Source organism: Haplochromis burtoni, unplaced genomic scaffold (genome assembly GCF_018398535.1).
Source record: "Haplochromis burtoni strain Fernald_Lab_line unplaced genomic scaffold, NCSU_Asbu1 Contig_15, whole genome shotgun sequence".
NCBI lineage: Eukaryota > Metazoa > Chordata > Actinopteri > Cichliformes > Cichlidae > Haplochromis > Haplochromis burtoni.
Genome location: NW_024582376.1, coordinates 93593 through 120779, shown reverse-complemented (window position 1 = coordinate 120779; position 27187 = coordinate 93593). Strand labels below are relative to the sequence as shown.

General features: G+C 39.3%; 1 protein-coding gene across 4 annotated transcripts; it reads right to left on the bottom strand.

Annotated features, from left to right (window-relative positions):
- On the bottom strand, positions 1-27187 carry ptgir (prostaglandin I2 receptor). Of its 4 annotated transcripts, none has more exons than XR_315388.2 (4): positions 26773-27187; positions 25544-26578; positions 20576-20822; positions 3017-3122 (listed from the first exon to the last, which is right to left on the bottom strand). XR_315388.2 is itself a non-coding variant. In XM_005915764.2 (3 exons), exons 2-3 carry the CDS (start codon positions 26372-26374, stop codon positions 2835-2837), a joined length of 1119 nt encoding a protein of 372 aa, XP_005915826.1. In that variant the 5' UTR covers positions 26375-26578; positions 26773-27186; the 3' UTR covers positions 1-2834. The 4 variants fall into 4 exon arrangements, 2 of the variants coding, with proteins under 2 accessions (XP_005915826.1, XP_005915827.1); XR_315389.3 differs by lacking the exon at positions 3017-3122 and adding an exon at positions 14397-19491; XM_005915764.2 differs by lacking the exon at positions 20576-20822 and having other exon boundaries at positions 1-3122; positions 26773-27186.

Genomic DNA, 27187 nt, shown 5'->3' with positions numbered 1-27187 from the left:
AAGGGCTTTCATGTCATGTCATGTTCTTCAAACATCGGGTCTCATAGAAGACAAACAGTGCAAGTAAGGATGTTCACTTTTGCTTTGTTTTTACATGGACAAAAGAGTTTTTGACAAGATTGTAACTGTAATGAGATTTTATTTTATGTGAATGAAACGTTAATGATAGAATGAATGATATTCTTTCATTCAATTCAACAGATTTACAGCTTGATGATTAAACACTACATCCTCAAAGCAAAATGTGTGGGTGGTAATGTGTCTAACATCGAGACATGCATGACTGAGCATAAGTGAAATCAAAACGTGAATGTGGATTGAAAACAAAAATGTTTTGAAGAAAGAAAAATCCCAATTTTTGTCGTACTCATACATTTGCACTTGCATAAACCAAACTTGCATAATCATTAAAACACACAGCTTTACAGCACAGGAATACAGTTACAGCTTTAAAGTTAAAAGTCTAATTCTCACAGTGCATTTTGCAGCAGCACGGAATTTTTAAAAGCAAAAAGCTCTTAAAATGACATTCACAATCATCATAGGTAGTTTAGAGATCCATGAAAAGGAGGAAGAAAAGGAGAATGCAATGTTCAAGCAATACAGTGACATTATGAACAGGACTCCCACAGGAATGAAACCCTCTCTGAAAAAGAAGTAACCCAACTCTCAGAGATGGTTTGGAATAGCAACAACTTATACTAATCCCTTTCGTTTCTCAACATAAAACATTATTATTAGACTTGCAAAAAAAAGCAGGTTTACCTTTAAATTACTGTTTTAATGCAAAAGTAAGTGGTAAAAGGAATAGGCCATTTTTACGACAATTTTTCCCTCCAACAGAGCACAATTATGAAAAGCTTCTACTGTACCAACATATATACATAAACATTTATGTATTACCTTTTCACATTCACTTAAACCTTATGGGTAAAGGTAGAGGATGTATTTTAGAAAACACACACATACAACCACAAACACATGAAACACAAAATAGTCAGTGTTATGAGTCAGGCAATCTTAACTCCTGAAGAAGTAAAAGCTTTACGTTTCTGAAATCCATTTTTTCAGTCACAGTGGTTTTGCTCTTGATACATATGTCTTGACAACGATGTGATTTTTTTTAAATGCAGAAAGGATATTTCAGGGGACTCTGATATAAACTGTAGAAGCATTTACACTTTCTTGGAGAAAAAGGACATTACACGTGTTTACAGATGTTATTGTTACTCCCATTCTGAGGGCTCCCCTCCGCAGGAAGTTGTTATGCTTGAGACAGACAGTCTATGTTTATCCCTCAGTCGAGATAAGGTGGTCTCTACTTTGTTGCCTACTGCTTCTTTATATGAAAGTAAATACAACGTGGGCGATGCCTGAGAAAGTCTCTGAAGCCACCAGCAGAGTCTGGTCAACACAATGCAGAGCAGAAAAATGTAGGCTTGACCCTTTGGGACCCTTCTGTAAAATTGAGAAAAATCTACTGACTTTTTGGTCTAGTGCCAACCTGTGTTTGAGATTTTTGGTCTTAAATAAAAATACACTATATAGACAAAAAAAACAAAATAGGCTTCATCTGTTAATCTTCAAATTCAGGTGCTTTCTATTCCATTGCCACAAGTTTACAAAATCAATCACCTAGCCATGAAGACTGCCTTTGAAAACACTTGTGAGAAAGCAGGTTGTCCTAAAGAGCTCACTGAATTCAAGTAAAGGTACTGTAATAGGACACCATCACTGCAGCAATTAAGTTTGTAGAACTCTTCCCTCTTGAGTGATCTTACTGCAAGTGGAAATAACCACTGACACATTAGTAATTAGCATTGCTAACACTGGATCTGCTACACATTAGCATATGTTGCACATACAACAAACATTGACATCATTAGCATTCAGCTTGGATCACCCCATATGGAAAATAAATTTCCAGCCCCATTGTCTCCATTAGTAAATGTTTCCTAATATACAGAAAGTTCTATGAGACATATATATCACACTGTGATTTAGTTCTATATTTATTCTTATGCATAATAAATTTTACTTGATTAAATTTTAATTCATATGTTTTTTAATTCATGTTTCATGACACACAAATACATTTTCAATACACAAGTTGTAGTATGAGACACACAAGTCTTTCAAGACATACAAAATACAAACATTTCCTGTAAGTTAATTTAATTTCCATATGGGGATATCCATGGTGGCAGACTTGTTAAGCTATTCTGGGTTATGGGCAGTGGACAGTTCAATAATAATCGTGTATATCTGTTACACACATATGTCATCCAAATAAACCGTGTAAGCAGGCACGTTGCGTGAGCTGAATCTCATGTCATCCATGCTTTAGACACAGATAATGCATTAACAGACTTACTGACTTACTGTGCCTTAAAGAAAGGGCCGACTGATCGAGATTCAAACAACAACAACTATACATTCATACATTTCCATACAGCTTTCCTCAACTGCATATATTCAGATTTTACAGTATGTCATCCTTGGGCCTGACATGACTGTAAGTGTTCCTTAGTCCCAAGTCACAGTGCTGTTTTAATGGCACAACTCCCCTTGCAATGTTGAAATAACTTCCGTCCATTAGTGGAAAGTTAACAGTTAGTGCAGTGATTTTTTCCAAAGTTAAGGGAGAAATTTCAACGGCAGCGCGTAGATTTAAATTGTGACAGTCTTGTCTTTGTGCCTTCAAATACTAGGTGCAGGAATTTTGGATTCATACATTCATTTCATTTTAGAGTTTTCCTTAAATGTTTTTTTCCATATAGAAACGTCCTCCAGCCTCCAGGCCATCACCTTGCACTGCCATGGGTTTTTGTGGGTCATCGAGGTAAATTGGAATACATGTTGGTTGGTGGAACTGACGTGTTTGGTGGGTTGCGTTGTATGACATTGTCAAGGGGTAAAGACAGAGCGCAGTGTGCTGTCGTCTTTACGGCTCCTTTACTGAAGCGGAAGCTCAGCAGAGAGCAAAGGTGGCGAAACACGGACTTGCGGCAGATGATAAAGACCCAAGGATCAACGATGGGGTTGACCGCATAGAATCTGAAAGCTGTCAGGTTCACTTTGTCACCGCAAAATGGATGGATCGCATTGATAAAGCCTGCAATCTGTAAAGAAAAGACAGAGAGAGCGTCAAGGTCAGATGCAATTCCTGTGATTTCCAGCTTACAAGTGTAAATGTTTCTGTACCGTCTCTTCTACAAGGCCAAGGTCAAGAGTTAGAGAGACAATTTTTGTAGAATTGTAAATTAAACAATCAAGATGTGTTTGAAGTGCAAAATTTCAACTTAATTCAAATAAAAATCTGTCTATTTTATATACAGCTCTGCGGGAGGTCATCATTAGGCTGACAACCCCAAATAATCTGGTGTATTGTTAAAATTTTACACTGATCTGCTCACCAACACCAAAAGACCTGAAAGACCACAGAAGACAACTGAAGTGCGTGATGACAGAATTATTTCCAAGGTTAAGAAAAACAACTTCATAGCATCTAACTGAGCCAAGAACTCTCTTGAGGAGGCAGATGTATCATTGTCAAACTTTATTATAAAGAGAGCCTTCATGAATGGAAATACAGAGAGTTTACAACAAGGTGCAAACCACTGGTTACACCAGCCGACACAGTTCTCTAAAATAATCTTTGAACGGATGAAACCAAGATGAGCTTGTACCAGAATGATGAAGACAAAGGTATGGAGAAGAAGACAAACAGTAATAAGTTATTAAACGGTAACAATGTATTTTTAAAAACATTAATACAAATTTTTGAGAGGAAACTTCTTGACAGTGGAAAGTTTTTGGCACACGATTAAAGATATTAAAGAATAAACTTTGTCTCAACTGGATGGAGACCATTCGAAGCTTCCTCCAGCAAATAGAGCAGAGTCGTCGGCACTTTGTTGCTAAAGCCAGATGAAAACTCAACTGCGTGTTCAGCATCAGTGTCAAAGGAGATGGCAGTTCATCTTGCTGTGCAAGGCTTTAACAAATGTCAGCATCATCACACGCGGTGTAAGCGCATCTTTAAGTTTCAAATGTACAAAGTGTTCCGAAAACAGACCCACATAAGGCAGCATGTTAAAACCACATCTTTTTCCTGTATCGACCTTTATGGTATGACAGACTGGAGAAAAGCAGGCCAGACAACAGCAGCAGCTGGCTGCTTACAAAGCCAGGGCAGAGAGAGAAGCAGCAGCTGGCAAAGCATCTTTGTCACCTCACTCCCATTCTCTATCAACAATTCTCCATTTCCTCCACGAAATATCCAACAAACATTCTCCTAATTAATGGCTTCTGCTGATTGACTGCTTTTCTACATCGGTGTAAATGTTTCCATGTTGCTAGGGACTGGACTGAAAACTAATAAGCAAGAAACATGAGAGAGGCCTGAGGGAGAGTCCAGACCCAGTGCAGGGACCAGTCACAAGCATGACTGCATGCTTCGCACACTTATCAGCTGGCTAAAATCAACCAAACATGATATTTCACCTAAAGATGTCTGGGTATGCCGATGACAAACAATAAAAAAAAAAAGACAACAGAGAATAAGAGAAGAGGCACACCCAAAATAACAGCACTTATCATGTGATTTTACTGAAAGGGGTTGAGCTCAACGGTATAACAACATCAAAATCCTGGAAGAGAGCCGTCATCCTGCATGTGTCAGTAGCAGTTACGGTTGAGCGTGGAATGAAATACTCTCCAGATGTTTTTGACTTTTTAGGAAGTAAGCATGCAATTTTAAGTCGTCTAAAATTTCTTGAATTGCACAACTGATGCTGGCAGATTCTAGCGGATTTCACAGGCTTAATAAATGGCAGATAAGACAAGGAGGGATTTTACAAAAACACATCTGACCTAGTGTGTCCTCAACTTCCTTTCACACAACATGTTTCCTTTTTTGCAGGCGTAGACTGCAAAAATTTCACAATTTACCTGCTGCCACCACTTTATTAGTAAGTTTCTCTCCTCCTTGTTACTACATTAGTAGCAACTGGTAGTAAAATAAAAAATAAAAAAACTCCAGCTTTAGTAAAAACCAGTAGCTTCCGAGATGGAGTTGGAACTCAATAAAATTATCAATGTCGACTGTGTGTAAATGAAATGCCAGCAAACTTGAAAAATAGTCACCCAAAGTATGTAAGCAGGAAGTCACTGCAGCATCAAGAGCGGTAATAAAACTTTGAAAAATTGGGGAGCGGTTATTTAATAAACTCATCTGGAAGTATTCAGAGAGTTTTGAATGTTTGTTTTGTTAGTTGAGAATTAATTTTTTTTAATTCATCACTGCGTGAAGCGGCTGTTAACTGCTTTGTGATTGAGAGCATAAATCACGTACATTACTAGTCTTAAAATTGGCTTTTGTTGCCTAGGCATCAAAGGTTACACTGATATACACGCTGAAAAATGGAAGATTACTAAATTCAAACTGTTTGTTTGAATTTAGTAAACTCAAGATTTATGTATCGTGTGTGCGTGTGGAAAAGGGCCCGAGTGTACAGATGTCAGCACAATTTGGTGGCAGATACATTTTAAAAGCTCTGGAGAATCATAGAGAAAGATGTTCGTAGAAACGATAAAGAAAATACAACAACACCCTTAACTATTTTGGCTTCTGACCTAGGAAAAGGTCTCATGCTGGCAATAATTTCTTATTTGATTTAATGTTTCAAACAAAAATGAATCTTGGCATTAAACACACTAACAAACACAATGACAAATGCTTCTTGTGCTCAATGCAAAGTTATGGTACCCTTAATTCATCACGCGGCGCTGCCAGAAACATTTCAAACAGACTCGTGTGCTCTGCTACCTTCCTCGCTATTGTTGTCTCACGCCACATTACCACCCTCGCTCATGCTTCTGCTCCCTACATGCCACCCTGCCTCTTATGGTGCTCTCGGCAGGCTTTAAGCCCCGCAGAGACAAACACAAATCACGAGCTGTCCACTCAAAGCACTACAGGCTGTGGGGCCAAAACTGATGACATGTCAGGCTCTCCTTAAACAGGAGCATATTAATGGATCTGTCTGTGCTTAAAGAGCAGGCCAGACATAGAGGGAAAGCATCATGGGGGATTATTTAGGAGAACAGAGAACCAGGGAGCTGCAGGGAAGGCGTGATGAAGACATATAATGTATTATATATGTACCGTATATAAATCTAGCCAACAAAGTGCCGTACATGTGCAGTTGAATTCACCTATCACCACCCACAGCCTTGCAAATTGTAATGACAAATACTGAATGAAACAGAACCTCGTCTCTTTTGTAGCCATGGAGATATTTACCTTTTAACCAAATACTCTTTTAAAGCAGGTAAAGAAATCGATGGATTTTAAACATTTCACAATTATACGCAGAAAGCTTTGGAGGGCACTGTTACCAGACAAGTACCAGACTATTATTATTATATTTCAGCTGATGGTTTCACATCCAGCCTATTTTACTTTGATATTTCAAGAGCCCTCGGACTTCTCAGTATGGTTTTACCTTGCCTGCATGCAGCTTTCTCAATCCTCAGTTCCTTCCCTCACCACCTCTCCTCAAGTCTTAATCCTACCCAGCAGAGATGCAAAGAGAGTGGAGCCAAGGCAACAGGCATATAACAAAATGAGGTATTTTTGCTTAGACGCTTAGACAATCTGAATGAATGCAGAGACTCCTTTATTTACAGACCCCCGCCCCACCAATGCCATGGTTTGTATGTTCCAGCCGTGTCACGCACGTTAGCAGAGGATGCAACACCTGTGCACCCTCGAATAAAACTCGTCCGACAAGCCTCCTCTCTCCTCTCTGCCAGATGCATTTTAGGAATTGAGACATCCTTCAGCATGGCATATTTAGATTGATTTCTGGGTCATGGTAGTGATGAAAGACAGAGGAGATGAGGAGGCACGTGGCATCATTTGCTCTGGTCTGACCGGAGATGCAGTTATCCTTTATTTAGGCCACCCGTATTTTGTTTTGGAGATTTTGTTTTTGTTTTATTTTGCTCAAATTGTTTTTTATGGATCTCACTTCTTTGTTCTGACAGTCTTCATGTACCTGGATCCAGGCCATCTGTTGTAAATAAGGCATGTAAGACACACATAGGTTGCATGTAAGATGGTTGATGATGGCTGCTTCATTCAGGAAACAGACCACATAATGGATTTCTACACTCTACAACCCATTACTGCCTATCGTGTTGTCCTAGTGGACTCCCCTAACTCTGTCTTCCTGATCCTGTTTCACTGCAGATTATTCTGAAACTTTAGATCAGACAGTGCAGAGAAAACGGGGCTTTCAGAGATCATTTACAGATCGATTACAGTCTCTGAAGGAATTAAGATTTTTGGAAAATATGCGTAATTACTTACTTATTCCTAGAGTAAGAAGAGAAACTCAATATCAATCTCATTGGTGCCTGTTAAACCTGCAATATTTGTTTTGTTTTTTTTTAGTTGGAGAAAATTAACTATTAATACAAAACTGACATCGTATGTGCAGCTTCTTACATGTTTGTATTCAATATTTGTGCTTCTTTAACTTCTACAGAAAACAGCTGCTTCTTTAGTTACCTAATGCACCCCAGTGTTTGCCCCCCGGCTGCTTGCTTTTCAGGAAATGGAAAGCGTGTTGTGTAGTGTGAGGTCGCTCAGAGTGTTTCCGTTAAAAAAACACAGCCTGTGTCAGTAACACTGATCATAGCTTGAGCTAGATCTGCATGAATCTAAAGCTATGACTCCCACAATTTACAATACACGAACTCATTTGATCTGTTCTTAATACAAAAGCACTGATTTTAACAGGTTTAAGTATGGAAGTGGCTTAATGTGTACTGACGTTTGCCACAAACATTATTGTTTAACAAATTTCTGCACTTACAGTTTTGTGTTATCATCATTTCAGAGGACGTCACACTTACAGTCATTTCATGGAATCTACTCACTATTTGCCGAATCCTAACATTTGATCTGAACCTGACCTTAAAAGTAAAAGCCTTTCACCGTAGCCATCCCCTTCACGGGTAAGCTAGCAGTAACACAACACGTGCGACCTTATTGCCTCAGGTTGATTCATTCACTTACATTTTGCTCTGAAGTGATTCAGCGATGCTCACACTGATGATATTCTGTTTCCTTCAGCTTCATAACTTGCTTACAGCTGTTAGCCTTTACAAGCAATAGTGAGTCATTTGCAGACTTTTTGGTTCACTTCATTTAAGTCTTTAAGAGAAATCTAACACACCCATCCTCCATGGAATAAATTTATAGGCTTGAGCTTGATTAACGCTCTCGTCTTGCTTTTTTGGAAACAAATGAATCATTTTGGGCTGTAGAGTTGGCAACAGCACGAGAGCACAATTTACCAAAGGTGCGTGAAACTTTGCTGTATTTCTGTTTTTTAGCCAAAAGGTTGCATTAGTGCAAGATTCCTCGGAGGGGGCTCTCTGCACTGGGGCTGTGATCGACCGTGGCTGCCCAATTTTACTCTTTAAGTGTGTGTGTGTGTGTGTGTGTGTGTGTGTATGTACCCATATGGAAAAGAAATAGTAAAAACGTATATGATTTACTCATGAAAGTGGACACTTTCTCATTACTTTCATACATTGTTTTAGTAAGTATCCAAAACATACAAGTTTCATTATATAATTTTTCAAGGGATCTTATATCTGTTTTCACTCTTGTATGCTTTTGATACAAGTTTCACACAAGACAGATACAAACTTTATAAGATTTATATATATCTTTTCCATATGGGTATCCATGACCGTTTATGTTAATGAGAGTGTGGGGAGTGAGTTGGAGGGCGGGGTGGGGTGGCTGCTTTTAACCATGTAAATCACTTTGAGCTACATCTTTGTATGAAAAGTGCTTTATAAATAAAGATTGATTGATTGATTGAAAGGTAATCGTACAAAGATTTATAACCATGGCATAGCATGGAGGCATCTGATTCATTCAGCACTTTAAATGAGGTGAATCATAAAAACTACTAACTACACACAGATGAGCCATGACAGAAAAATGAACGGCCTTTTTATTGTGCAACTCCCTTTAGTGGTGTTTTTCCATGCCTAACATACAACACTGGGAGAAGGGCTTCTGGGTCCTGTGGGATGCACAGCAAGGACTCTGTGTTCCTCGAACTGTTCTTGGCCAGTTTGTTTAGTATAGCTTGCATGTACGCCCTGTCCTTGTAGGGAAAGGGGGGCACATGTGCATGTAAGGTGCCATTAACACAGGATACACTTGGTTTGGGTGGCACATGTTAAAATAACGTCCATATAAACGCCAGGACCGTACTATGTTTCGCTTCACCTTTCAGTGTTTTCTTTATTTATATTGTGGCTGAACTGTGTACATATTCGTGGCTTTATTTTTGAAAGTAATCTTTTACTTTTAGTGACATTTTTCCACATGCAGTAAATTGGTGGAAATGTGAGTTCACCCAAGTGTTTTTTCCCCTGTTTAGTTTTCCGAGTTGTCACTTCTCTTCAACTTCACACATCAACGAACCTTATCCCTGTTTTCTGCCCGTGTGTATTTATCAAAAGATTCATTCAAAACATGACAGCAGATTTATTTTCTCGTAACTCCGCTGGAAGGTCAGCGAAAGGTTCACCACAGCACACTAAAGTTCATTGATCCATTGATCATTGGAGATTATAGGATTTCCACTAACAGCTATGCAGGAGTGTTTTCTGTGTTATTTCTCCTGAACGCCTTAAACAGAGCAGTACGAGGCTTAGTGACATAAAGGCTGTCTGAGGATGCTTATCTCCTGAGATCCTGAAGTTGTTTTGTTTTTGTAGTTGGTGAATTATTCAGTGTGGCACTATAATGCAAGGGTAGACAGGTTTTTTTGTTGCGTGTTTTCTGACATTTGAGGTTAAGGAGAACGTACAGAGAGGAAAAATGAGTGGGTGTTTCCTGCCGACACCGTCTGCAGGATATACATCTCTGGTGCATGTACAACGGCTTAATGGTAACATTTGTTTTCCTTACTGACTTTTTCACAGAAAACACATCCCAGTCTTTGGAGATTATTATTAAGCTGTTCATTTCCATGAAAGACATTTCCAGAAGACAAAAAACTATATGCTGCAATAAGTGACGGTAGTATAGTCAGTCTATATTGATATAATCAGACATGCTTCATTAGGGGAATTACACTGTCTACACTTACGGTCCATTAGTGAGCTTCCTCTCTAAGATGTGCCCAACACTACAGTGAACTACTGCACCTGAAAACATTAAACCTTTTATGATCATCATCTATAAATGACTTCTGAGAATAATGGACTCTCTGAACACTCACACATCAATTCAACTGTCTGCAAAGACCACAGGGCAAAGTAATATTACATTTAACACGCATGCCTTGGTATCGCCAAAAAATGACCCCTGTTTTAAAAAGTACACAATGTCTTATACATTACATGCTTTCTAAGTTCGTGGAAAACTCATAAAAGTTTTAAGACAAACCTTTATAATCTCTTTAGAATTCAGGGCCAAATAAAGCTGTCACTCTGAACTCTCTCACAATTAAATCCTGTCTCGGGAGCAGGATGTGCCAAATGTGTAGGAGTTGTCGTTTGCTTAACAACTGATAAAAAGAGGCTGGTGTCAGAATTACACTTCTCAAACTCCCCAAAAGAGGAAGTGGAAGTAACCGTGAAACCATAAAACCCCACTTTTCCAACTGGACAGTGTAAAATATGAGGCACAGTGTTTTAGCTAGGCAAATTACAAAACCTTGAGAGTGTTACAACAGAAGAAGCTGTAGACCGACACTTCCTCTTCATTGGAGATAAAAATGCTCATTTTCTCTGCTGTATCTGATGCTGCTGTGGTCTAAAGAGCTTGGAAAGAAAAGCGCCTGGACTTCTTTAAGTTTCTTGAAACTTAAAACTTCAAGAAACTTAAAGAAGTCCAGACGCTTTTCTTTCCTTAGACTACGGTGACCTGGATGACTGAGAACCTTCACAGACATGATGCTACTGTGTTTTCGTGTATTGTTGACAGGGTCATATATGCCCTTTGAAAACAGCAGGAGTGTATCTTTTGAAATAACTTCAAATCGAACAGAATTGCTCACAGTAAAGTGTAACTGTTGTTGACTGAGGCTGTGTTTAATGTCACTAGTGCAGCCAGATGAATTTAATCCTGGTTGCGACATTCTTTCACAGAGAGCCATCTGGACGTCATCCATGTAAATTAACCGCACATAACCGAGGACTATGAACTAAATCCCTTGTTGCTGTTAGCAGTGAAAAACATCCACTGGAACTAATTTGCTGTTGCTTTAAAACATCAGTCCCAAGGGCGTAGATTTGGCATGGTCGGAAGGTACGTGTCCCCACCAATAATTTGATCTATTCGAGTAAAGAAAAACAAACCCGATAGAAAGAAAAAACTGTGTCAGCGTCTCATTCACCCAGCGGTGCAGAAAGAGTTAAATTACGTCCTCTACTGGAGTCCTACGTCATGTGACAAATATGGCCAATGTGATTGGCTGTGCCTTTCAGGGAGCTCTGTTTAGTAGTGATGTGCGATACCACTGATTTCCTTTCCGATCCGATACCAAGTAAAATTCAGGGTGGTATCGGTGATACTGATCCGATACCGATACTCTGTACAAAAACTTAATGTTTCATTGCATTACATAATACAATATATAATTGTATTATGTAATTGTAATAATAACATAACCATATTGCTTCATAATGATTAGAGGACATCAGACAACTTGTTTTTATTGCTTAATAATGCAGAATAATCATATAAAAAAAAAACTGACGTTGTGCGCTATTTGAGCATGTTGCCTGCCTGCAGCACTAAAGGACTCTGCGAGAGACGTCTGTCTCGCCCTAGCAGCACCTGTCCTCCTCTTCAGTTCGCCTCAACATAAGCTCATCATATTCTGTGATGTGATTTACTCTGAGGTGTTTGACGAGGTCAGTGGTGTTGCCACAACACCTCACTGTCTTGCCACATATATCACAAACCGCGTCTGGGCTGTTTGTGGAGGTAAAACGCGTCCACACATGACTCTGTTTGCGCTCAGCCATTGTTGTGAGTGTGCACGCCAGGGGCTGCGACACATTTATACAGCCGTATTTCGCATATGACTATGAAAGGCGTAAGAGGAAGTAGTTCCTTCCAAATTAGACGATCCGAATGTATAGTTTCTTTCCACTGCGTTCATTTTAATGGAAAAACTACAAATTTACCCCAGAGTACTAAAATATCGATATTATAATATGAGAATCGATTCTAGAACATAAATTGCTGGTATCGGAAGAATCGATATTTCAGTATCGATCCGCACACCACTATTTAGCAGCGGCAAACCTGCGCTGCGAGGAGGAGAGGAAGACGGCACAAAGAGGAAGAACCTGGATATAAGAAAGTGTTTTTCAAAGAAACCTGTAAGTCACTTAAAGTCAAGTTCACTCATAAAATGTGTCCGTCACAATAACGTTACAGGCTATGCTAGGCTTTGGCCCACATCAGTCTAAAACTGTATGTAACCATGAATAACGTGTTTTGGAAACTAACTGCACAACAGGCAGCACTATTAGTTCTCTCAGTCTCAGAGCAGCATTTCTAATTTTGATTGAAACTGTCAGAGAAAACAGCAGCCTCGAGCAGCCAGGATATTAGTTTACAGAGGCTGTTAAATTATATGTCTAACGTTAAAATGTTGGTGACACAATAATTTCATCCTAATGGCACTGACATATTCATAGGGTTAATTTTTGAGACAAAATATCATGAGGTAGTCATGATTTTGCAAATATTCCACCTTGTAGTGCAGTTTGCACAAATTGTTTTAAAAATGCACTCACTACAAACATTACTGATGAGTCAAGATCTGCACAAAGTGACAGAAACACTGAAGCAGCTGCACATTTTATTCTTATTGTCATGTATGTCCTATTTGTCAGGTGACAGAAGAACCAACACAAAGCTCAGAGAGCAATGGTGAACAAGATCACAGGTGAAATTGGATGATGACTTGTTGGTTCATGACTGTATTTGAAGCACATGTGTGACTGCATGTATTTGGAATGTCTCACTGTTATTCATCAGGTGACAGAGGCAGCTCTGCCATGTTGTAGCTCGGACAGAGGTGAAGAGGCGAGGTCACAGGTGACTGACTGATGATTTGGTGCTATAGATTAACTAGTATTTATTATCATGACAATTGTTAGGCTGCTGATGTAAATTGATTCATTAGTGTATATTTGACAAAGAATCTGAATTGACATGTCTCACTTTTTATATGGCACAAATCAATGTGTTATTTTATCAGGTGCAATATGTCCTAGTGCAGTCAGAGGGGAAGAGCCAGGGCCAAAGGTGAGGCACATCAAGCACAGAATAATAATTTTAATCTGAGGATAAAATGCAGGTACTGAGGCTGAAAGAAGCTTCAGTGCTCTCAGAAGACTAAAAAGATGGGTAAGGTCCACCAGGAGAGACTGGACAGTATAGATGTAAAACAAACATGCCAGCAGTTTATCTCAGTTAACGAGAGGAGCAGGCATGTGTTTGGCTGCTTCACATAGCGGACATTGAGTTGTTGTGTGGGATACCAGTAGTCCATGTCTGTTGCTGTAACAGTAGTTCGTGTTTAGAATAAAACATCCCAGCTCACTGATCTGATCGGGGCAATAGTGCCTAAAATGTTGCACAATTTTGCTGAGAGATCTTTTACTTTGTAATGATCTTAGACGAGTAGTTGATGGACAAAAACCACCAGGTCATTCAGTGTGCCTTAGTGCCAAAGTATAACAGATGTTGGTGTAGTATAACTGAACTAATGTTGTTAAGTCCTTAAAGTCATATTCATTTATTGTCATGACTGTATTTGAAGCTGTTTTTATTTTTGTATGATACCTGATTTAATGGAATATGACTGAAGTAAACTAAAGCCTAAAATACTTAGTCAGTGATTTGTTTAATAGTAATTTAACATTATATAATTCACATATAAAACTATGAATTGTAATTTTAAATGGTTTAAAAGCATGTATAATAGCATATGTAGGCAAGTATATTCCTCCTTTTATCAAGAAGCAAAGACAAAAAGGAAAAAAGAGTTCGGTCCCCACCAAGGCCAAAACCAAATCTACGCCCTTGATCAGTCCTATTTTTTTGTTTGATTTATTGATCTTCCATCCCTGTTATGGCATTATATTAACTCTGGTGATGTGATGATATGTGACATGGTCACGTAGTCAAAGGGTGACACAACCAGCTGGGGTGGAGGTAGCCGGTGAGCGCTCTATGTTTTAAGCACTTTGTAGCTGATAAAGCCACGATTCAGACGACCTTTCAAAAAAACAGAATTATTTTATTGCTTGTCATCCCAGACTAACTTTCATATAGTTATGAATCTATACAGCAGTAAAATAAAAACAGGAGGTTATGATTAGCACACTGTTTCCACCCACAGCAGCTGACAGGTGATTTCCTCACTTTACTGCAATGCCAATAAAGTCTGTTCAGCGGACAACTGTTGCTTTTGTGTTGACTATATTTATTAGACGAACATCACTGGAAGTGACTGTGTGTTTTTATCACTTTCGCACAAGGTAAAGTCGACCTTTTTTAACTGAGGTCATTTTGATCCAGCTCATCACCTTTATTGCACAACAGTGACAGGAGAGTGAAAGTAAAATATGCATTTTTTACATTTAAATTCGTTTGTTTCCAAAAACTTTAAACGTTCTGAAGACGCAACCATAAACGAAAGAATACATTACTTACATTAAGCCTGTCTTTTGAGCTACCATATTATAATTCTGTAAATCGTAGACCTACTTTCTCGTCCTATATTTTGGATATTTTTTAGCACTACTAAATGAATGGATGCTGTCCACAACGAGGAGCGCGTGACATACAAAGAAGAATTCCAGGTCTTAACACGCACAGCAGGCCTTTATTTTGGGCTTTTCCAAACTGGTTCTAACAGCAAACCAAAGCCAAATAAATCCCTCACCGTCTTTAGTTGTTATATTTTTGGGATTAGCTTCATTATTATAGTAAAAACACTGCATTATAAACCTCATTAAAGTAAAAGCGCAGCATATTAGCAACAATATTGCAACACTATTCTGGTTAAACACAGCCAAGAGAGTTACACCTGCATCGCTATGTGGTTTTCACCCCCTGTATGGTGCAGTTTTAAAGGTTATCAAAGCGGTTTGCATAATTCATTTATCCTGCTAATGCGAGCTCCAAATAACCACAAAGCACTTCCTTTATGAAGTCTGTAAGTGACTATTGCTAAGTGCTGTGTTTGAATGTTTATTTGGATCTTTGATTAAATTTATAACTGGCATCCTGATCAGAACAGCTGTGATTCAGCATGATTCCTTGTCATTGTCCATCTCTTAGTTTTTCCCACTGAGCTGCTGGGACCAAGAATCTACGTGCCAGGCTGCGTGCTGGGTGTGTGTCAGCTGGGGATCAGCAGCATAGCAGCATCAAAGGAAACCTCTCAAACAGAAGATAATAACAAGGATTGAAGTCTGGATTACGGCACTATCGAAGCACACAGAACAGACTCTAAAGCAAAGCTAACTGTTACACAACTGCGAGACAGATTAACCAAATGAGACATAATGTACACAAAGAGTGAGAAGTGAAGCCAGCTAGTTGATTCCTTATGTTTTCAGTCTTTATTCCCAGATAACAGACTCGCGCTCGCACACACACACACACACACACACACACATGTTATTCATTAACTATCGCTTAATAACTGTTGAATAAAAGTTTTGAATGATTCTGTCTCGGTTTCTAGTTCTGTTCTGTGTAGAAGAAACATGACAGGAAGAAGAAAGTTAGATATTTTATATCACAGCTTTTTAAACTACATGCATTCATTTCAGTTTGAGTGTTACAGAAAAAAAAAACACAATTAAAAAAGTACCTCGCCATGTCACTTGTGCACAATGTTTATCAACAGCAACTTGTCTGTAATTTAAAAAAAAACAGTTCCTCTACTTAGGAAGTTAAGTCTCATTTCCATCAGTGAGGGTCACACATCTAAAACTATACAAATACACCCTATGTGGACTGGCTATCTGCCGACATGATGTATTTTTAGGATTTTGCAGGACTCTCTGGGAGAAGATGAGAGCAGAGGAAACTTCCCATCATATTCTCAAGTTCGCTGCAGAAGTAAACATTAGCCAGGGTGCAGTGACCCCCAAAATTTCAAACCACCAACTCGTCACTACTGTCTGGTTGCAATTATGTTGTTTCGTTTGTTTAGTCCCTGTTGTCTACATACTCTGTCTTAGATGTGTTTGAAGGCAGAAGTGAATCCACGCACAGCTGAAATGCATTTTGGAAAGAATCATAAAGAGGATTCATTGATGTGTCCCCCCCACCCCTCATCCATCAGTTCCACCCACAAACATTTTTTTAATTTATTGATATCCTAGATCAATGACTTCATTGTAATTCTATAACTTTATGAGATGTGTGGAAAGTACAGATGCTGACGTATCCTGTCTCCGTGTTGAATAGTTAGAACAATGCTCTGATTTCATTAATAGAAGAAGAAACCTTCAGCCGCTCCTTTGTGATAAGGTACCACTACAGCAGGTTAACATGTTTGGGTTAGCAGAGCTCTGCACCAGTTTCTCCAGCTGGAATCAAACCAGCAAGCTTCCACATGTTGCGCAAACATGTTAACCACTGCACTACTGAGCCAGCAGTTTCTGTAACGGGAAATTTGTATTACATTTTTCACTGTGACACTAGCAAAATTATTTTGCTTTCTCATGGAGATTTTCTTTTCTCTTTAAAAGACTTCAAAAGACTTCCTCATGACCCAAGCTGAGGGCACACCTGAGCACATAAAATGCACACATTAATAGGATTTACTGAGATGAGAAAGGTCTTTACAAGAAATATCAGTAACCTGGTTAGTCATACATGATTCTTACTCAGCTGGACGATTAAATTAAAAGCAGGTTATGTGAGAGTCAGTCAGTTGTAGACTGTTGACCGAACTGTTAACAGTTTTTACAGCTCACAAAGTTTTTTTCTTCCTTCCTCTTTTGGGGCCCCTCCAGCAGGCAGCGTGGCCAACTCAGGGATCACCCGAAGCAGTCATTTAGTTGGCCACGCTAAAAACCAGCCTTGCTATGATAATGGTTTTTAACTGCAGCAAGGGTTTCACCACATTATTGAACTCGAGTGTCAACTGCTTCCCTTTTCAAGTGTCCTTCAGCACATCAACAGATGCTCTGCCTATTCTGCCATTGTTATCGTCTGTTTGATATGAGGGTGTTGTATTTCACTGCTGTGCCATTGTGCCAGGTCGCTTATCTCCTAATGCTGCAAACAAGGCGGAGTATAAAACAAGAATCCTATTGTTCTCTGGAGCTGCTAACATAAGGAGACTAGACTTAGCTGTGTTTACTTAAGCTAATTATCAATTGTAAAACACAGATAAGTGGTTGTGTTTTGATAAGTGGATATGAAAATGGATTTGAATTAACTCTGGATGCCCAGGCGGAGATTTGTGTCTCCACCTGCATATAAAACCAGGGGTTTTTTGCTTGTTAGGTGAACGTGTAAACCACTACACTGTGGAGCCATTATGAAACAGTCACACCTCTGTTTTTCAAATCAAAAATACATTTTTAATTACACAATGTATGCCTGGGGGAAATGTGATTACTGTATGTACCAACATATCATTTTATATCATTTGTTCTATATAAACTTTTTCCTCGTCTTGTGACTTTCCTCACAGTCTGAAGCGACTACACAAGCCCTAAGGTTGAGAAACTCTAAACTTGGGTGTGGAGCACATTTCACACAACAGCGTGTGAACAATGACACTGTTGACAGAAAGGCAAATAACTGTGCACACACGTGGCAAAAAAAAAAAAAGCTACCCAACTACCAAGAGCTCTCAAAGTGAATGTATATGCAGCAAATGGCTAACTGAAAAAAGGGGTGCTGGTACTTTCTCTTGTATGCACACAGGCACACTAAAGCATGACACCTTGCATCTGTTTGGACCAAATGCCTATGTTCCCCATAAGGATTAGCAAGTGGAAAAGAACTGAATCCTTCCTAGAGTTGCTGATCTTTTGCTTTAATTGTCAAGGCCTCAGCCACATAGGTTTAGTGACCATGCACAGTAAGATCAGTAGGAAGAAAATTTATCAACAAATGTATATGCAATACTAACAGCCTAAACACATATAGAATCATACAGTGGATCACTGGTTCCTCTACAAGACATTTTACTGTATCTACCATAAATAATAGCAAATAATTCTTGCTGGGTAATCCAGCTGTGAGTGCAACTGGTTGCCTGCCTCTCTGTATTGGCCTTGGTTAGACTGACCTGTCCAGGGTGTACTCCCACTTCTCGCCCTGTGGTAGGTGGGATAGACTCCAGCTGTATTACCATCAATTATCTTTAAAAAAATGCTGCAGAATTAAGGTGCCTGTAACCTCAAGCATTAGCCAGAGTGCAGCGGTAGTGTGAAACTGTTACATTTCATAATGTCTTGTCCTTCCAGTTTTACCACTGAAGTATTCAATATGTAACTGCAGAGAAATGTGTGGTAGACAATCTGGCTGGAAGTAGAGAGATCATTCAAAGGACAGAGAAAAAAAAGTGCCATATACAGGAAATAAATGACGCGCAAAAGCGCAACAATCACTGTTTTGACGTTTAGATTTGAGACAAAAAATGACTTGTATAGAAGAGTCTCTCATAGCCACAAATCCACAGTGAATTATCAGCCAGACTCAAGACAGCTGTTTTCAGCACAAAAGAAGATCCTCTGAGAGTCACCTAGCCTGCACCAAACAGCAGACCAAAAATGTCAGAAACTAGATGGTAAACAGAACATATAGCAGCTAAAGGAACAGATTTATTTTTACTTCAGGAGTTGGTCACGGGGATACAACTGAGGGACGCATTCAGAAACACAACATTAAATAAGTGCTTAGGCTGCTTCACACCTTGTTGGATGTGCAAATAAGCAGCTATAGTTATGGCTCACATTCTCAGAGTTGAAAGTCACAAAAAAGTCTATTAAAAAAGTATCTACTAAAGGTATTCATTAACAGTGCCAAAGCATTTCGAGCTCAATCAAGCATGCAGAGTACAGTACAAGGTTCAGTTAAGCACTTAATCATCATCAGTCACAAACAATTTTTCATTCGGGGAACCAAAAACACATGAACAGATGATGACTGCTGCAGCTGCCCCCATCTGCTCCACATCTGTCTTTAGCCTCTTCCATTCATTCTATTCCTCAGCCATTAAAGACCTCTTCCACAGCTGCTCACCTCCTATTGTACTGGAGCCCAAAGCCATGTTCTCCAGCTCCCACACTTAACTGGCACATCAAAAGGTTTCTTCAGGAGATTCGTTGGCATCATATGTTGTCCGATTTCAGAATGAGTTCAAAGGTAAGGCAAACAGGATAAAACTACAGGTAGTACAAAGAAAAGCAAGATCAACAAGCCTGCAGCCATCTGACTACTGAAATACAAATAAATGCGTGCACATGCATGCGCATTTGTAATGTGCACAAAATAAATGCTTATTTTATAGCAATTATTGTTTTTATTGAGTTACTTTTGAGTATGTTATGTATGTTAAAAATAAAACTGTTTGTGTAGAAATCGAAACAAACATTGATTAAATTGTTTTACATATTTTTTGTGAACGAATTACTTGATTGATCAGGCAATATGTGCTTAATTTTTAAGTTTTTATTTTATTTTATTGGTGCCCTTTTTTTCTTGTGGGTGGTTAAACTTTAACAATGTTTCCATTCTGTAATCAGAAAAAGCCTTAAGTGTACAACATAGAGCGTGCTTACCAGCAGCAAAAAGAAGATGCCCCAGTGCCCACTTTTACAAAAGCAATCCAAAGTAATTAATTACACATTTTACTCTGATGAAGCAATTACAATTACTTGACTCGATATAGTTTCAACAAGACAACTAATAATCTCTCAAGGAAACTCCCCAACACTGTATAGATGTTTGCATGTGTGTATCTGCTTATAGGCACAAAGGAAAGGAATCCTCTTTGTTCTTTTCACAAAGTCAGCTGCTGATTGCAAAGCATCATCTTTCCTTTTAGAGACAACACTAAACCTCACAACAGGGTTAAAATACCACAGAAACAAAAAAGGTTCTTATTTTCAACTCTGTCATAGCATAAGTACTTTTACACATGTAAGTACGACGCCCATGCTGCGTGGACTGTGCTTCTAACAGCAACCTAAACACATGCAAAGGTAATGGTATCGTATGTTAATGTCACACAGAGTGCTTTCCATTCTAGTTTATGCTTCCTCCTGTCCTCGCTCCTACATGGTGTGGAAACAGTTTTCCCATAGAGAAGATGGGGAGCGAGAAGGGTCGTGCAGGAGGTTTTAACAAGAAAACACAAGTGCATTGCTTATAGAGGTGGCACAGTGGTTAGCCTGGTTGCCTCACAGCAAGAACAACCTGAGTTCAAGTCTGCCATCTATTTTTTCTATGTGGGGTTTGCATGTTCACCTGGTGTTTGTGTGAGATCTTTCTGGATGCTTAGCTCTTGTTCTTTCTCCAGCTAGTCGCTCAAGTTGGTAGTTTAGCAGAATTAAAGAATTCAACTGAGATTCCCAACTTTTGGTTTAATTTTAGACAACCTCTGGAAGGCATTTTAACTTCAATCTTCTGGATCTGTCTGGATTTGGGAAATTCCCCTCTTCATCCACACTAATTTTCTCAATCTGGATCCAGTTGGATGCAAATAGGAGTGGCCCTGAAAAAAAAAACACCAAAAGCCTGTTATTCTGCATATTTTCAATGGCATTCAAGCTTTGGCTATGACTGGGCATGTTAATGCATGTAAGAACTCCAGGCGGTTTGGAAACTATTGTTATAATATTTAGTTGTACGCTTGTTTAAGTCCTGCAGGGGAACAACGAACATGCATCTAAATGTTCTTGAACTAAAAGCAGAATATCCTGTGAAATTTGTCTTCATAACATTTTGTTAACTAATACCTCAATCTTTCTTAAATCTATGACCTGACAAATAGTTTACCAATGAAATTTTTGTGTCTTTTAACAGAAGAACTGTGTGCTGCATACTGTTCCACATAGCATTTTGAAAACTTCACTCTGTGTGATTTCTCTTGTCCAGGCCTGTCAAACAATCCAGATTTATGAAGCGCTGTGATGATTCTTGGAGGAATGATGCCCTGTAAATGTGTTAAAGCTGCCTGCTGTTCATCATCTTCCCAGCAATCAGCCCTCTTGCCCAGTTAGCTCACAGCTATTGGAAGCAAATTGATATTTCCATTTTTCTTTTTTTCAAATCACAGAACAAACTGTGCTCCTGTCAGATTTGTATATCACTAGCCCCAGCAGAGTGAAAGAAAGACTGGGTTCAACAGGAGTTATATGAAGTCCAAAGACTTAACATTAAAGTAATTGAGGCTCTTAAATCAACGGTAACATGACGTATCTACTGTGAGAAGAATCAAAAAGAAAAAGGTTCATTTTTTAAACAAAATAAAAATGGAAATTTTATTTTTATTTGCTATTTCACTGCTACTGCCACTAAGCAGTGTTTAATCTTTGGTCTACATTTGACAAATGTGCAAAGGAGATGCCAAACTTTATACTGCGGCTGTGGGCGACTAGTCGACTAGATGTTTAAACGTTGCTTGTCTTGATGGTCCGTACTAGAAATAATATTTGGGTAAAAGTATTATTCTCTGTGAATGGAAGATGTACACAAGCACGGGGGAAAGTAAACAGACGATAGCAGCGCTGTTTTGCAGTACTCAGATATTAAAAAATGAGCAGCTTATACGTCGGCTTTGTCAGAATAAACTGGAATCTAACCACGCAGCCAAAGCAATGTGTAACCGCATAATGATGCTAGCAGAAACCGAGGTTCTTGCTGCTAGCACTGTTAAAGCTCGCCAAACACTGTAATTTAATCATTGTGTGTGCTAATCTCATACACGACGCACATTTCAGCTACATTTAAAACATGTTTGGTTATCAAGAAACTTGACTCATATTTCATGGAGCTCATTGGACAATGGTTAACTTTGTCCATTGAAAGTGTGCTCATTGTAAATGTTTTCTGATGCTTTTCCTTCTTTACTAGCAAATTATTTTGGATCCCTACGTCATATATCAGAATGCTGATGGTTTGAAAACGATTAAAACAAATAACTTTATTATTTAAATAACTGAAAAGAAGGAAACAACATTCACAGGGTGACATTTACTGTCATTCAATTTCCAACTTTCCAGCCTCTAGCCTTCCACCTTACTTAGACGGCCGTATGGTGGGTAAAACTACTCAGAAGATCAATGACTGAAGAATTAGTATGACCTCATTCGAGCTGTTATTTATTTTTTTAGATACAAATAATATTTTCAAAAGCGGCTAGCTGGAATTTATCATGGATTTTTTTTGCACTCCCTAACCACACACACAGGAATCAATACAGATCTGATGACTGAGATGGGCATATGGCATCTGCCCTAATGGAAACCTTTTATGAATAAGTTAAAACATTAGTGATTAAATCGAGCCCATGCTGCTGCTGATACAGTTGCTCACTTAAAAAAAAGCCTAAAAAACAGGAAAAACCAAAAGCCTGCCATTTGTTTTTCATTATTCACAAATGGGATAATTGGGAAAATTTCTAGCGAAAACAACTTTATTGAGCCAGGTATTGACCAGATGAGTCGCTTCAGGAGTTCCCATAGTGACACTATGAAGGGCATCGATTTGTAGACTGGAGGAAACAGCCTTTAAAATAGAGATTACAATAGGTTAAATACTCACATGATTCTTATTGAGCTGTCAATTAATGCTTATAAACTTCAATGGCAGTATGTAACAGTCATGTTACTGTTAATTCAGCAGTATCAACTTGCATAATCCTGAGAGAACGCTTTAAAACCTTTCCAGCAGCAGGAGATGATTTTTGTTTTTCATAGCTGTATTTTTAAACATTTTACAACCAACAGAGAGCATACTGGCAATAAATTTGACAATAAATCTGTAACAATGTGTCAGTGTCTGCCTGAGATTAGCTCTAATTGGATAACTGAACCTAATAGTTTCCAGCTGTCTGCATCAATTGCACGGTATGAAAAGTGTGAGTGGGAGGTAATAGATAACATTAAGATCAGGGTCATAGTTTGACAAACTTGCTAAATAATGCTTATGCGAGACAGGCAACAGTAAACTAGACATACATTGCCTTTCCTTCTTTGTCTCATAGATCATGTTTTACCACCTCTCTGTCTGCAACACTAATAGTTAATCTTGCCGTACTCAGAACCAGACCTCAGAAAAATGCAGAGAAAACACCGCTTCATTTATTAGTGTCCATAAGCCATTCAGTGGATGCAAGATTGTGAAATGTGATCTGTAAATACAAAGTCCACAGACATTATTTATACCTGTGAGCCAAAGACCATTGAAAATAATGAATGTGTCGTGATACGATAAATATTGATATTCCCTGCCAAACTTAAATTTAAAAATGTAAGTGTTCATTTTCCAGTGCCTGCTTTTCATCTCGCCTACATCAACCCAAGTGGAGTGCAGAGCCACAGAAGAAAACCTAATTCTTTAAAGTATATTCAGTTCCTCAAAAGTGATCTGAGACAACAAACACTAACCGGAAACACATGCTCAATGTTTTTATTTCTTCTTTTTTCTTTTTGCACATTGTTGTTGTAGAAGTGCAAGAATTAATGACCAAATGAAGACCGTATACCTCTTAAGTGAAGGAGAGAAATTGAGAATAAAAATTACACTTGAACTCTACATTGTTTTCATTGCAATGAACAGATTCAGACTTCTCTGCCCACATCTGCCTCAGGCAAACCGACCATTATTAATCATGAGCCTACATCTGTCTGGAAGCTCTGACACGACAATCAAAACCACAATGTGAACAACCATACATGCACACATGTCTGCTGAGACGCTGCTGCAACATTGTCTTTCATCATATATACAACGGATATCAAGCTCATAATTTAAGCACGTTGATAGCAAAACTTAACGTTAGGCTAAATTTGACTTTTTCGAAAACAAAGCTGAATTATAGAAATACATAGGAAAGCTCAAAAGTAAAACAATTTTCTATTTTTAACTTTGAAACTGAAACACAAACTGTCTGCATGACTTCGCAAAAGGAGGACCGTGTGCTTGCAAGCGGTGCAGTTGGAGTTTCCTGGAATCTTACTCAGAGTGTGAACGAGTATGTATCGTCATCCCTGTCACTCTTAACCATAACTCAGGGCAAGTACAATCACATGGACCCTAGGTTAGTCAAAGCTTTAGGGCAAATGTTACCACAAACCACCACGAAGCAGACGGTGAGTAGACGGTGAATAGCACGAGCGTGACAAAATGCATTTTCAGCTTCCTGTAAACTAATTTATCATGAAACCGTCTGTTTAAGAATTAAAAAAAGGCTAATATACATATGACAGCACATGAATGCCTTTATAACACGATTCACACATCCTCTGTGAAAGGCAGGGCCGGACCAGTCTGCCAGGGTTGTCAGGTTGTAGGCACACTCCTCTTAAACAGAGGCAGATACTGAGCTGTGAAGAAAAATGCATAACACAAACACACAAGCAGCGACAGTGTGCTTTGTGTGGCAAAGGCTGCCATTAGGGACACACCTTTCATTAGCAAAGCACAACCGTTAAGGAGACTTCAACAGGGCAGACAAACACATACCACAACTTACAAAAACATCAACCGTCGCCATGCCACCAAAAGCTTGCTATGTCCATAATAATTACAGAAGGGGGGAAAGGAATTCACTTTATTAGATGCACACAAAGTTAGGAAACCCTGAGGCTAAAATGACCTTACTCCTGTAAACTTTGCCTGCCACCAAACAGCACCTACTGAGCACCTACCACCTACCAACACTGAGGTGCCAAAATCTCCAGTTCCTTAAATTGGCACTTGAGGATCAAAAAGTGAGTCCAACCTCAGACTACAATGCAGAATGCCTGGACTTTTGCAGACATAAGCATTTTTGCAGCCTGACACACTTCACCCTCTTGGCTGAATGTTTTCACTTCCTGCACCAAAAAAGGAACAAAGCAAAGACCACAACGCTAAAATTGAGCCTTAAAAAGCACTCACCAATGCATGAAGTCAGGTGGCTCCATCCATCTTATTTACAGATTACATCAGACTTGTCTATCATCGCTGCAGATTGTGCACAAAAACATCCACTACAGGCCAGTAATGATGATAACAATAACTAAACCTTCTTTAACTTTCCCCTTTTTGTCTGTAAACTGCTGTAACCTCTTTTCATTTCACTGGGGAGCTGTGGTCATGTTTCAGCAAACTGCATAAAAGCAATCAGTGTGTCACCTCTCCTTCAAATGTGACTGTGTAGTAAAACTAAAAGGAAAAACAACATAATATCAGTAGCTTGCACAGAGGGAAGGTCAAATATAGACTCACAGTGAGAGGCAGTGAGCAGACCACAAAGATGACAGTGATGAGCGCCAGCAGCACCAGGTGTTCCATCTCCTCTTCTCCCTGGCCAAACCAGGCCAGGCTCAGCCTCCTCTTTCTGCCCGTTGACCCGACCGAGCCACGGCGCAGTTTATGGCTCTTGTGCATCTTGCAAAGGGTGATAATCACGGAACCGTTGCACACGAACACTGCAAAGATCAGCAGTGCCATGAGGGAGGAGTAGGACAGAGAGAAAGCCAAAACCAAGTTGGCCTGTTCATCCTCAGTCGCATCCATGTCAATGAAGCACCATGTCCCAGGGCAGTACTGCCTGAATTTACCATAACTAACGAACGGCAGTAGGCAGAAGGCCACAGAAAATAGGTAGATAAAGAGAAGGGTAAATTTAGCAAAGTTGCGGCGGATGTGTACAGAGTAGAAGTAAGGGTGGCTGATGGCCAGGCAGCGTTCCACAGCCATGGCGCACAGGATGAGCGTGGGTGCAAGGCCGAAGAAACTCATGGCAAAGCCGAAGAGGTTACACAGTCCTTTACCGCCCAGGTCTGTAAGGGACATATTACGGGCATAACAGATGAATACAGGTGGGCTTAGAAGGGAGGTGCCCAGAAGATCTGTGAGAGCCAGGCCGGTTACCAAGATGCAGAACACAGAGGACCTGGAGCGATGCTCCTTCTGATGCACTCCCAGGATAAACAGAGCCAGGAGGTTTCCGACAACACCAAGCAGAAACATGATGATACTTGTGGCCGGTTTGCCATCACGGCCCACAATGCAGGTATGGTTACATGGTTCATTTGAAACAATGCTATTGTTCATCTTGTTGAGAAGAAAATAATAACCCCCTCAGTGTGGAATTAATAAGGAATTCCCAGACATCAATAGAAAATCTTGTCCTCTTGACAGCAACATTTGGCAAGACGTAAGACAGAGGAGACGTGTGGTGAGACTCATACTCCTGTTTTGAATCAAAATGTCAGAAGCCTCCTCTGGTTGTTTCTTGTAGACAGTTTTCAAATCTTTCTGTGGACCAAAAACAAACAAAGAAAACAACGAATACATATCTTTAGTTCTCATAAACATAAAGCTATAATCTATGGGAAACCCTAACCACGTTTTCACAAAATACAAAACAGCCACACTTTTCTGATTCTTCTTACGTCATCACATTGAAACGCTTAAAATATATCAAATTTTACTAAGAAATACTGACTCACCTTTTACTGGATCTGACAGAAAGCCCCCAACACATAAAAAGTACTTGAAAGTTATTTCTTCCCCTTTCGGTAAATCATTAAAGGTAGCACGAGTCTGCTCTGGTGTGCTGGGTTTAAATGTACCGCTGCTGGAAGTGTCGGAAAAACAGAATGAATCCACGGACGGAGAGGAGGACTGCTGGCGCGGCGCTTCTCCTTCAAACTTTATTTCTCTGTTGTCGTTGTGCCTCCTAACCGGTTTCGGATCGATGCAGTCTAGGCTATAGTCCCTCCCACTGCACTTGTGACTCAGATGACATCTTGAGCAACAGGACACTTTAGAGCCGATGCAAAACCGTATTTAAATCCAATAGAATTTCGGTGCTTTCTAGTGACTATTAACCCTTCCCGTTCTAAGATGGTGTAGATTTCAAGA

What these genes read in the sequence shown, in the direction of transcription:
- ptgir (XM_005915764.2), bottom strand. Translation starts at nt 26,374, where the DNA reads ATGAACAATAGCATTGTTTCAAATGAACCATGTAACCATACCTGCATT. An exon ending in TCTGCTCACTGCCTCTCACT is followed by an intron (nt 3,123 to 25,543) that starts GTGAGTCTATAT and finishes TTTTCTTTACAG; the next exon opens with ATTGCAGGCTTTATCAATGC.